We start from the raw sequence: 12,951 nt of genomic DNA on the forward strand, positions 1-12,951 counted from the left end.
GCACCTGGGAGCACCGCCCAGGGCACCGAAAGTGCTGCTGTGGTGTCTCCCTTCTGCCTCTGTCTCTCTGAGGTTTTAAAGGGTGGGGGGAGAGAATCTGGCAAAAGCAATGTCATGGTGGTGCCAGGTCCCAGCTGCAATATACATACATACATACGTACATACACACACACAGACACACACACACACATACACACACACACACACACACACACATATATACACCTTGCAGAGCATACACATTAAGGTGAGAAAGGATCTGGGGTCAAGCCCCTGATCTGCAACTGCATGGGAGAACCTTAGCGAATGGTGACATAGTGCCGCAAGTGTCTCTCCTTTCAATTTCTGTCTGTACAAAAAGAAATTATGAATTTATAAATAATAAAGAATTTGGAGTAGGGCACCAAAGAAAAAACCCTGGGTGGAGGGTGAGGGTGAATGTTCAGCTTCATGGGACGGGGGGTGGGGTGGGGGGGTGGGGGGGCGGGGAGTGGGGGGTGTAGGGACACAGTCTTTTGGTGGTGGGAATGGTGTTTATGTACACGCCTATCAATTTGCAGTCATATACATCACTATTAATATGAGAGGGGAAAAATTGATTGAATATCTCAAACTTTTTAAAGCACAGATTGAGTTTTTTTAATAGATAGGCTGAGTCTTTGATATGCTGACTCTCTTAAAAGCCTAGTCCAGGGAGAACAAAAGCAACTGGTAGTACAGCTATAGGCAAACAATGTCAAAGGCCATGAAATATGGTGAGGGTGTGTATGATACAGCAAGTCCTAACAAAGGGATTCTTCAAAGTTAACCCAATTGCCAAACAATGTGATTATTGCAATAACTATCTATTGTCTTCTTAAACTCTAAGACAACAGGAATCTCCTGCTTCGACTATAGAGCCTATGTTTCTCCCAATCCTGGAACCTCTGGGTGGGGCTCACTTCCCTGCATGCTTCTCTCAAGTCAGGCCAAATGAAATTGCATCCGCTGATTCCAACCTAATCAATGCAACGAGTACCACCTCAGCATGCTTCACCTCAGACTGTGTACAGAGACATCAGGCATGGAATGCCAACCCTTCACCCTCATTACTCAGGTGAGACCTTTCCTTTCATGGTATTCTCTAATTCCATTCACTTTGTTAGGAGGTTCACAAAGTCCCAAAACCTAGACATAGGCCAGGTCCCGTAAGATAGAGCATATGTTCACATGTATCCATAAATTAGGGAAAAATATATACCTGAAAGCAAAAATACACAATAGTCTTTGGTGAGTCAGTATCAAGTTCATAATGAAATAGTGTCCACTTAGACTTAGATACCCTCCTCACCTACTTCCTATTACAGTTCTCTCACTCACTCCAAAGCTAACCTTAGCAAAGCAAGGACTGAAAAAGTTGAATAAGGGCAAGAGACTGGCATACTTTAACAATGACTCTTTAGTCACTATCAGGCCATTCCACCAGCTGGGGCCCTAGTCGGGGAGTCCTGAGATTCCCAAACAGACTTGATGGGCCTAGACCTCAAATAAATCCCTCTCTCCATTGTTTCTGGTCATCTCTATCAGGAACAACACAATAGACCCCTTTGTGGGCCTGTATAGGACCTTGCCCTCAACCTGGATCAACAATGGTAGAGAATGTTCCATCCTCTGAACATACTCTATTCTATACCTGAGCAAGATGGGTCAATACTGGGGCAGCTTGGAATGCTCCTACTCATGACCACAGAATGTGAGCTCAGATCTACAGGGATGCAGAGGTCACACAAGCTCCTAAGCTAATTGTGGGCCCCAGATCACATCAAATCAATGGGGTTTACAGTAATATTTATACCCCTTTCCCATATTAGGGAGCTACTCTCTTCCCTGATCCAGCTTTCTGGTCCTTTTCCAGCCATGACATCATCTCCCCAGACAATAATTAGGATTCACCTGCATATCAGATTTCAGGTTCAGGCAAAAACAAACAAACAAAACAAAACAAAATAAAAATACCACTAGTATAGCTACAGGCCCTTTGAAATATAACTAAAATATGCCTACTAGCTATCTACAAAATGGAGGACCCCCCAACTCTTCATCTGCACTATACCAGCTTTTAGGTCCATAATTGTCCACCAGTTTGTTTGTCTTTGTATATTAACTCTCTTGTCAACCACCAGGTTCCAGATGCTAGCAGGATGCAACCAGACTTCTCTGGACAGACAACACCACCAATGTGCCTTGGAGCTCTGCTTCCCCAAAGCCCTTCCCCATTAGGGAAAGAGAGAGACAGGTTGGGAGTATGGATTGACCTGTTAACGCCCATGTTCAGCAGGGAAGCAATTACAGAAGCCAGACCTTCTACCTTCTGGATCCCACAATGACCTTGGGTCCATACTCCCAGAGGGTTGAAGAGTAGGAAAGCTATCAGGGGAGGGGATGGTATACAGAGGTCTGGTAGTAGGAATTGTGCGAAGCTGTACCCCTCTTATCCTATGGTTTTGTCAATATTTCCATTTTATAAATAAAAATTTTAAAAAAATAATAAAGAGAGTAGATATCATAATGGTTATGCAAAGAGACTCTCATGCCTGAGCCTCTAAATTCCCAGGTTCAATCCCCCACACCACCATAAACCAGAGCTGAGCAAGAGCTCTGGTAAGTAATGGAGGAGAAGAGGGAGGAGAAGGAGGAGGAGGAGGAGGAGGGGGAGGGGGAGGGGGAGGGGAGGGGGAGGGGGGAGGGGAGGGGGAGGGGGAAGAGGAGGAGGAAGAGGAGGGGGAGGAGGAGGAGGAAGAGGAGGAGGAGGCATCTGGCCTTAGGCCCAAGGACTGCATTGTGGGAATGGAGGGGCACAGACACAGATGGGAGACCTCACACAAAGGACGAGCCAGGCCTACAAGAGGGAAGTGGTGGCCCAGTTGGAGGGAGAAGAATGGGAAAGCCTGGTACAGACTGGGCATCTGTGTTTGTTGAATGGCTGTTGTGTGAGTGATCCTCGCTCAAAACAGGTACTGCTTGTCCTGAGAAATCCAGGGTGTGTGGCCTCGACCTTTTCCCAAAGGACTCCAAAGCTGCTCTGCCCTAGGCAGACCAGTGATTTCCTCCACCAGTTGTCCTGTGCCAGACCTTGAGTTGGGTATCCCGGGTTTCTCTTGGCAGGCCCCACTCTCCCACCCTTTCCTTGCCATGCTGCTGACCCCCCACTCCAGGAAGAATCAACTTCAGCCAAGGCTGCCAAGATTGTCCCAGACCATGGCAAGTTCCCACCCCCTCCAGGACGCTCAGATTCCTTATCTGGAGAATGAGAGAATCACCACTCTCCTCTGGATAAAGACAAAACTGGGGCAAGACACGGGCCTCACAAAATTAAATTAACCTGGACTTCCGGAGGCGGAGCTACGAGCAGCAGATCGCTTTCTCTCCTCTCCTCTCCTCTCCTCTCCTCTCCTCTCCTCTCCTCTCCTCTCCTCTCCTCTCCTCTCCTCTCCTCTCCTCTCCTCTCCTCTCCTCTCCTCTCCTCTCCCGGATCAACTAGGAATACCAGAGGAGACCACCCGGACCGAAACAAGACAGGACTAGAATGGCCACAGAAACCCAGTAAATCACCCGTGAGTACAAACACGCGCGGCTGGTGACAGAGAGGAGAGAGGGGCCTAAGGAGAGATTAAGTGACTGCTAACAGTTCAACAGTTTGTCAGTGGAGACACCACCTCCAGTCTGCTCCACCAACAAGGGGACAGCTGAAGGGAGGAAAGGACTCCCCAGAGACTCACCAAGTGCAACTCTGAGTCTCCATTGCTACTACCCTCAGAATCTGGAGCAGCAACAGGGAGGGACACCAGGGTACAGAGATCTAACCGGGAAACTCAGGAGAAGACCTATACCTCGGTGGCATAGCTGAGGGGCTGTGAAAGTCTCTTTGCATAACCACTGGATTATCTCTGCCACACCCTGCTTTATCTCTTGGTCAGGAGTCAGTGATTAAGCTAAGAAGCCTATTGATAGTTTAAAAGCCCTCAGGCTCCCATAGCCTACAGGGGAAAAAAAAAAAAAGGCTTTTACACCACTGAGCTCCAACTCAGGGATTGAAAAAACTGTTAACTTATATAAAATGGTTAAAACAACAAGAAAAAATATTGGAGACTCGAACCAGGACAAGAGTCCAGCTAAAAGTCCTCCAGAGGGTGAAGCACAAAACAACGAGTTCAACATCCAAACATTAGCCAAGGAAATAATAATAGGAGTGAGTAAAGAATTTGAAAAAATTGTAATCAAAATTAAATTAACCTGTTGGGTTGTGGAGAAAAGGGAGCTCTGCTTCACTGCTGGTAGGAATGCAAACTGGTGAGGAAGAAAAGCTTCATGAGGAGTGAAGCTGGGCTGCAGGTGTCTTTCTGTCTCCCTATCACCTCCTTTCCTCTCAACTTCTGTCTATCCAACAAGAAAAAAATTATTTATTTTGTCTCCAGGGTTATTGCTGGGGCTCGGTGCCTGCACCATGAATCCACTGCTCCTGGAGGCCATCTTTCCCATTTTGTTGCCCTTGTTGTAGCCTCGTTGTGGCTATTATTATTACCATTGTTGATGTTGTTCATTGTTGGTTAGGACAGAGAGAAATGGAGAGAGGAGGGGAAGACAGAGGGGGAGAGAAAGACAGACACCTGCAGACCTGCTTCACCTCCTGTGAAGTGACTCCCCTGCAGGTGGGGAGCCGGGGGCTCGAACCGGGATCCTTATGCCAGTCCTTGCGCTTTGTGCCAAGTGCACTTAACCCACTGCGCCACCGCCTGACCCCCTCAAGAAACTTTCTAGAGGAACCCCCCACACACACACACACACCCTCCGCAGGGTGGGGCCGAGGCGCAGGGAGAGCAACCTGGCCCTTGCAGCCCTTCATTTGCTTCCTGCCCTGGGCACAGGTCTGGGGAGCTGAGACCAGCCTGAGATCACCACCGGGGGCTGTGGAAGGGGGTGGAGGACATAGCAGGCCATGATGGGCTGGGCCAGGAATGTGAGGCAGGCTATTTAAGCCCAGGGTCAGCAGCAGCTCCATCAGTCTGACCTGAGAGTGAGCTGCCAGCATGGATGACATCTACAAGGCTGCGGTGAGGGGGTGGGCTCAGTGGGGCTTGGGTGGGCTGGCTCCTGGGGCTCACTCAGCTCAGAATGGGAGCCAGGTTGCTGGGTAGGAGTTGGGGGTTGGGGGGGACAGGAGAGAGTCCAGGCGTTCAAGGGGATCTGGATCTGGTGTTCCTAGTTTTGGAAGAGGTAGTGGTGGATGCTGGAGAGAAACTGTCGAGGTGTGTGTGAGGTGAGGGGAAAGGTTCCTGGTTCTGCTGTTGTGTCTCCCTGCACCCCCATCACCATCAGCCTCCAGACATCTCTGTGGTCTCTTAGCTACAGCTCTGACTTTGTTCTCTGGATTTTTGCCTTTCTCAGCCTCTTGCCGCTCTCTGTCTCTGTTATTTTGTCTCTCTGTTGTCCCTTCCTCCTTCCCTGCCCCAATTTTTGCCACTCACAGCCTGCTTCTTACAAACTCACAGCCTCCTCCTGTGCCCCCTCCGCAGCCCCCCCCAGCCCTCTAGGCTAGGCTAGATGGAGATGCTGTAGAGAAGCCACTGGGGTTGGGGGGATGGGCCTGCAAAGCTGCGTCCTGAACTGCGGAGGGGCCTCTGGAGTCTGGGGCAAGTGGGGTGTCTGGGCAAGAAGGGAGAGGGAAGTGGGTCCAGCTCCCAGGGAGCCAGGCAGGCAGACTGAGAGGCTCAGCCCGGAGTTCAGTCATCCCATCCCTGCCGGCGGCCTCCTGGGGTCACTGAGGGGCTTCAGATTTATAACACGGGGAGGGTGGCCCGTAACCTCTCCCCACCCCAGGGACTAGGACATCTTGGGACAGACAGCTGTCCCCAAGCGAACCCCTCTCTCAACCCCCAGACGGCTCCACTCTTGGGCAGAGAAGAGCCACAGCTGGCTCTGGGGGCGCCTGTCAGAGTCCACTGAGCTGGGCTGGGGGCGGGGAGCCCTCCACACTGTGCCCATACAAGGCTCTCGGCAGGGCTGGGGACTAATTTTGGCTTCTGAAGCACCAGCAGGCCAGGGGGCCAGATAACACTGCCCTTCCCCGTGCATGACACAGTCCCCGGAACAATCACCAGGTTTCACTGAGTCCCCCGGTAAAAATAACCCAGTAGCCACCCCGGTCAGGTTTCAGCGGTGTCTCTGCCCACCCCCAGTCTAGTTTTATTGTCTCTCACTGCAGGACAGCTGTCCCGCAGGCGCCTAGCTTGGGTTTCAGGGAGGGCGGAGGTGGCGAAAGGACATGGGGTGGCCCTTGACCACGTGGCCCTGCTGGGTGCCCACCCGTGTCTTGGTCCACAGCCCTGGGGTCAGCTGGGAGACCTCAGAGCCTTAGGGATGGTAGGGAGGGGCGGGGGCTGAGGCTCCATCTCCCCACCTGTGGGCGAGCTGAGGTTCCTGGAGAGCAGCTGAGGCCTGAGCCCAAGGCCCTTTTCCCTCCGTAGGTAGAACAGCTGACGGAAGAACAGAAAAATGGTGAGTGATTGCCTGACCCCCGTGGGTGGGGACAGAGGGGGCTGGAGCAGCACGAGGTCCTCAGGCTGGACCTCTGAGGCCGGGCCCTGTCAGTGGCCCTGGCATCTGAGCCTGGCCCCTCTTCACCCCTTCCCCTGCCCTCGGATGCAGAGTTCAAGGCCGCCTTTGACATCTTCGTGCTGGGCGCTGAGGATGGCTGCATCAGCACCAAGGAACTGGGCAAGGTGATGCGGATGCTGGGCCAGAACCCCACGCCCGAGGAGCTGCAGGAGATGATCGACGAGGTGGACGAGGACGGTGAGCCACCCTCCCCACAGCGCCCGGCACCCCAGCTCTGCTCCCCAGCATGCTTTAGCCCGATGGGGTCTCCGGCATCTCACCCATAAAGTGGGCTGGCAGTGCCAGCGTAGTGGGGGCTGGCGGCCTGCCGTGGTGACCCCCCCACCTTTTGGACATCCCCCCCCCCAGGCAGCGGCACGGTGGACTTTGACGAGTTCCTGGTCATGATGGTTCGCTGCATGAGGGATGACAGCAAAGGCAAAACCGAGGAAGAGTTGTCTGACCTCTTCCGCATGTTTGACAAGTGAGCCTGCGACCCCTGACCTTTCACCCTGGCCTACAGAACTGGGGGGTGGGGAGGGGAGAGTGGGGGCCACCTCAGTCTCTCCTCCTGTGCATGGGGGAGGGGGAGTACGATGCCCCAGTTCCGGGTGGTCTGCCCTGTGTCAGGGGATCCAGGGGCCCGGGTGGGCTGCCTCCTGAGCTCCCCTACCTTGCCTCCCTCCTGAAGAAACTCAGATGGCTACATTGACTTGGAGGAGCTGAAGACGATGCTTCAGGCCACGGGCGAGACCATCACGGAAGATGACATCGAGGAGCTCATGAAGGACGGTGACAAGAACAATGACGGCCGCATCGACTATGACGGTGAGGGGCTGGTGGGGGTGCGGGAGGGGCTGGGGACACTCTGATTCTCTGTCAACAGGCCGTAGGCGCAAGAGCCAAAGAAATGCTGAGTGTCCCAGCTCACACCCTGGAGGGGAGGGGGCAGCAGGGCCTGGCCGGAAGCCACCCTGACCCCAGCCTGCTTCTCTCTGCAGAGTTCCTGGAGTTCATGAAGGGAGTGGAATAGATGCCGACCCACACCTGGATCCGCCTGTGTCACCTGCCACCTGTGGCTGGGCCCTGGGGCATGTGGGGTGGGGGGGCTGGGGCCGGGGCTGGGGCCAGTGGGGGGGAGCAGGGTTCCCAGGGCCTGAGCCGGGATGTGCTCTGCACTGCAGGCCCCCAGCCCTGGCCTGGGGGGAACTCAAATAAAGCCCAGCTTCCTGGAGGCCCGGTATCTGGCTCAGATGACTGGGGCCCACGGGCCCTGGCGGCATCCTCTCTTGCTCTGCCAACCGCTTCAGCCTGGATCACTCTGGTCCTCTGCTTCTTTACTCAAGAGAGGCTGTAGCTGGAGCCGGCTAGCTTGGAGTCTGCACCTCACACATCCTGGGTGCCCGCTCTGCTCAGCCAGCCAGGAGGGGTCTTGCCTGGAGCCCACAGTCACTGCAGCACCTGGCTGAGTCGCAGAGGCTCTGGGCACACAGCCCTGCACCCTCCTCTCTGCTAGGGAAGCAGGACTTGGTGAGGGCCAGGGAGCCTGCCATATAGCCAGCCTACTCTCGAGGCTGCCGGCAGCTCTGAGGAGTGGTCATCTCCCTCCCCTCACCCATTCACCAGCTGAGGACCCTGGGAGCCTGAGGGAGAGTCCTGGCCCCTGGGTCCTGGGCTCTGGCCAAGGGCTCTGTCTGATGGGCCAGGGCTAGAGGGGTTGGACTTGGCAGCTCCTGAGACACGTGGAGGTGTGGATGAAAGTGTGAAGCCCCCTGTTCTCAGCTCAGCAGGGGCGCTGAGGCCGGAGCAGTGGCAGAGCTGGTGGTGCTGGCAGTGGGCAGGGGCAGGGACAGGCTGGAGGAAGCAGAAGTGCCTGTGAGACAGCTGTTCCTGGCGTCCAGACCCCTTCAAGAATGCTGGCAGCTGTCCTCACCCTGCTCACCCACAGCTCCCAGCCTGGCCACCTGCGCCCAAGCAGCATTCCCCAGACAGACCCAGCATTCTGGGGGTGGTGCCGGGATTTTGAACATTCCTCTCGGGGAGGCCAGAGCTGGGAAGAGACACATGGTCCCCAGAGAGGTGCAAGGCATGGGGTGGGACCCTCAGGCAACTCAGGGACTACATGGACAGACAGACACCCGGAGCAGCCTGGGCGTGAGGAGGGAATAAGGCGGGGCTCAGAACCATCATGTGGCCACGTTACATACCCATGTTGCAGCCTACACAGCCTGTGTGCGGGGGCCCACGGCACAGGGCCCAGGCCCTGGCCTCATGGAATTTACAGTCACTTCGGGGAGACAAGTTCAGTGGGAGAACTGCTGTATCCCTGGAGTGGGAATTAGAACAGTATTGTGGTCCCAGCAGACAGAGTGGTCCAGGAAGGCCTCCTTGAGGCGGTGGCCTGCAGATCCGCTGGGAAGTTGCCATGGGAGGACACACGAGCATCTAGGTGGAGGGGAAAGGAGAGAAAGGCTGGAGCAGAAAGGCCCTGCAGGCCAGGGCCGGGTGAGGTCAGCCACCTGAGACTGGGCCGGGTTCTGGGTGAGGAGAAGGTCCAGTGAATCCAGGGCCACAGGACAAGATGGGTGGAGGGGAGACTCAGCCACCTGCCCAGGGGCACTTTGGTGAGCGGAGGTGGATATGAACAAGATGGATCTGAACAGTTGGCAAAGTGCTGCAGACATCCTGGGATCAGAGAGGGATGGAGCCAAGGAGAGGGGCGCGTGTGAGGATGAGTCGGGAATGGCTGTCGGTGGGATCAAGATGGGGCTGGGGGCTCAGGGGACATTTGTCGCAGCTCACATCCAAGCTGAGTGTGGGGAGGGCAATGAAGGAAGAACTGGGGGGTGCCGGGGGTGGTGTCCTGTCCGGGGAAAGGACTGTTCTGAGCAGACAGGCTTGAAGGTTGTGCCCTCAGGGGTAGGGACTTGTGGGGGGGGTGAGTGGCTGAATTATGGAGAAAGGAGTTAGATGAGGAGAACAAGAATCTGAGAGGGGGCAGGGGAATAGCATAATGGTTATGCCAACAGACTCTCATGCCTGAAGCTCCAAAGTCCCAGGTTCAATTCCCCACAGCACCATCAGCCAGAGCTGAGTAGTGCTCTAGTAAACAAACAACCTGAGAGTTCAAGGACACCCGGGGCTTTGGGATACTGGTGGGATTGGGGAAGAGAGGGACCCAAGAGTTAAGCAGCCAATATTGTGAGAAGTAAGTGTCTGTTGCTTTAAGTTAAAAAAAAAAAAAAGCAGAGCAGTGACACGCATGTTCCCATGTGCAAGAACCCAGGTTCAAACCCAGGTCCCCACCTGTTGGTGGGAAGCTTCACGAGTGGTGGAGTAGTGTTGCATCTTTCTCTCTCTTCCTCCCTCCCTTCCCCTCTGTCTCCTTGTTTACTCTCAGTTTCGCTCTGTCTCAATCCAAAACAATAAAATAAAATAAAGTGACCACCAGGAGTGGTGGAGTTATCAGACAAGCCCTGAGCCCCAATCATAAGCCTGGTTGCAAAAATAAATAAATAAAATAGAATAATAATAATAATAATAAAGTCAAACTGAATGAAACAGGAAGGTTGACCGAGGCAGATACAGAGAAGGTGCTAAGGGTCTGGCTGGCTGGTGTCTCAAACAAAGGGGTCCCCCCAGGCAGGGAGCTCCTGGGGGGGTTGTATCCATATTTGTGATGAAGTGAGGATGGTGGAGAAGGAACTGGGAGTGTCTGCTCAGTCCATGCTCAGTCCTTCCAGAATTCAAGCTGGAGAGACTGGGCTATGGCCTCCTCCGCGACCACCTACCTGGAGGCGACAGATATATGGGCACAAACATCTCAACGGGTGCTGTATCGCTCATGTCTGTGGCCAAGGGCTCCAAGCTCCCACCAGCACATGACAGTGTTTCCTGACATGTGTCAGTCCTGCTTCATTTGTTCTGGGCTGTTCTATCTTTTACTTGGATAGTGCTTCCTCCATGAAGCCTCCCTTGATTTCCTTCATCAGAAGCTCTAATTGGAATGTCCCTCATGCCCTTGTCTTTGCTTTCTTTCTTTTTTTCTTTTAAAATATTTATTTATTTATTCCCTTTTGTTGTCCTTGTTGTTTTATTGTTGGAGTTATTGATGTCGTCGTTGTTGGATATGACAGAAAGAAATGGAGAGAGGAGGGGAAGACAGAAAGAGGGGGACCTGCAGATCTGCTTCACCACCTGTGAAGCGACTCCCCTGCAGGTGGAGAGCCGGGGGCTCGAACCGGGATCTTTACACCAGTCCTTGCGCTTTGCGCCATGTGTGTTTAACCCACTGGGCCACGGCCCGACTCCCTAGCCCTTGTCTTTTCTTTCTTTCTTCTTAAATATAGCTTCTTTACTTATGACTGGATAGAGAGAAACTGAGAGGGGAGGGGGAGATAGAGAAGGCAAGAGACAGAGAGACACCTGCAGCCCTGCTTCACCACTCCTGAAGCTTGTCCCCTGCAGGTGGGGACCAAGGACTTGAACCTGAGTCCTTGTGCACTGTAATGTGTGCACTTAACCAGGTGCATCACCACCCGGCCCCTGTGGGTTTTTTTTTTTTTTTGCCTCTAGGGTTATTACTAGGGCCCCGGTGTCTGCACTATGAATCCACTGCTCCTGGAGGCCATTTTTCCCATTTTGTTGTCATTGTTGTTGGGTAGGACAGAGAGAAATAGAGAGGGAAGGGGAAGACGGGGGGGGGGGGGGGGGGGAGAAAGATAGACACCTGCAGACCTGCTTCACTGCCTGTGCTGGTTCTTGCACTTCACACCATATGTGCTTAACCCGCTGTGCTACCAGCCAGCCCCCCCCCTCCGCTTGTCTTTTCACAGTACAGTTACCTGGTAGCTGGCTACTGCCAACTATACCAAGAAGCTGTGGTGTCTGCCAGTGATACAGTGGGCAGCTTTGGGATGGATCTGCTGCAGGTCTCACATTGTCCACTAGATGGCAAAAGATGCCTGGGATTGGGTCTGATGATTCGAGACACCCAGAGAACTCTTGCCTTGCTGTAGCCAAAACGGGCCTTTTCTAGAATTTCCATGTCCCCTTTACAGTTTCAGATGAGGCATTAAGGGTTGGAGAGATACCTCAGCCTGTTAAAGCAAAAAGACTTGCATGCCTGAGGCCACAGAGGGCTTAGGTTCAATCCCCAGCACTGCCTTATGCCAGAGTTGAGTAGAGTCCTAGCTCTGTCTCTTTCCTTCTTTCTCATGAATGAATGGCCCAGATGGAGAAACTGAGGCCCAGGAGGGAGAGGACCACACCACAGATTAGCAGCAGAGCTCTGGCTCCCAGGCCCAGCCTCTATTTCCTCTTGAGCACTCTGCAGGGGGCCACCCTCCCCCTCTTCTGTGCCAGTAGAGTGCCCTCCCCAGCAGCCCCAGCTGGATGCCCGGCTGGGCTGAGACCCCCAGGGTGAGTTGGCAGACCAAGGGCTTGTTGGGCCTCCCGCCCACAGCCGGTGGCCACATGCTGGCTGAGCGGCCTTCCGGCTGCATCTCCAGTCAGACGTTGGCCTTCCGCCCAGGCTGTGGGCTGCGTGCCAGGTGCCCTCCCCAGGAGCCACAGACAGAAGGGGGGGCTCCACCCCTGGAAGGACCAGGATTTAATGTCCATTATGGCAGCCTTTTACACCAACAGTAGCTGAGCCCTGACCTTGGAAGGGGGTTAATCCCCAGAGAGGAGAGACCCTGGGCCCAGTTCTCCAGGGCAGGAAGCAGTGTGGGCTGAGGTCAGCCACTAGCCTCCCTGACTGGCCCTGGCCTAAACCCAGGTCAGACGCCTCTGAGGGGTGCAGGTGACTCTGGGGGAGGTGGGGACAAAGAGACAAGGTTCAAGGCCCCTGGGTCATTCTCATGCTGACTCAAGGGGTCAAGCTGCTGCCCTTCCAAGGGAGAAATGAGGAGGGGACCAGCATCCCAGATGTGAAAGAGAGGCAGTTCCAGAAAGGGACACGCTGAACACAACCTGCTGGGCCTGGGGTCAGGCTCCTCCCTGTCTGATGACCCCCACTCAAGTTTCTTCCTTCCTTTCTTTCTTTCTTTCTTTCTTTCTTTCTTTCTTTCTTTCTCCTTTAAATATTTATTTATTTATTCCCTTTTGTTGCCTTGTTTTATTGTTGTTATTGATGTTGTTGTTGTTGGATAGGACAGAGAGAAATGGAGAGGGGAGGGGAAGACAGAGAGGGGGAGAGAAAGACAGACACCTGCAGACCTGCTTCACCGCCTGGGAAGCGACTCCCCTGCTGGTGGGGGTCCTTATGTGGGTCCTTGAGCTTTGCGCCACCTGCGCTTAACCCGCTGCGCCACCTCC

The 12,951-nt window shown here is 54.1% G+C and overlaps 1 protein-coding gene across 3 annotated transcripts; it reads left to right on the forward strand.

Annotated features, from left to right (window-relative positions):
- Positions 1 to 1,048: 1,048 nt before the first annotated feature.
- Positions 1,049 to 7,868, forward strand: TNNC1 (troponin C1, slow skeletal and cardiac type). 3 transcript variants are annotated; one of them, XM_060204540.1, is made up of 6 exons: positions 1,049 to 1,096; positions 6,504 to 6,534; positions 6,685 to 6,831; positions 7,003 to 7,117; positions 7,325 to 7,461; positions 7,635 to 7,868. In XM_060204540.1, the coding sequence occupies exons 1-6, from the start codon at positions 1,064 to 1,066 to the stop codon at positions 7,664 to 7,666; spliced, it is 495 nt and encodes a 164-aa protein (XP_060060523.1). In that variant the 5' UTR covers positions 1,049 to 1,063; the 3' UTR covers positions 7,667 to 7,868. The 3 variants fall into 3 exon arrangements, with proteins under 3 accessions (XP_060060523.1, XP_007519224.1, XP_060060524.1); XM_007519162.2 differs by lacking the exon at positions 1,049 to 1,096 and adding an exon at positions 4,976 to 5,090; XM_060204541.1 differs by lacking the exon at positions 1,049 to 1,096 and adding an exon at positions 5,249 to 5,296.
- Positions 7,869 to 12,951: the final 5,083 nt, after the last annotated feature.

This window comes from Erinaceus europaeus, chromosome 12 (assembly GCF_950295315.1).
Source record: "Erinaceus europaeus chromosome 12, mEriEur2.1, whole genome shotgun sequence".
NCBI lineage: Eukaryota > Metazoa > Chordata > Mammalia > Eulipotyphla > Erinaceidae > Erinaceus > Erinaceus europaeus.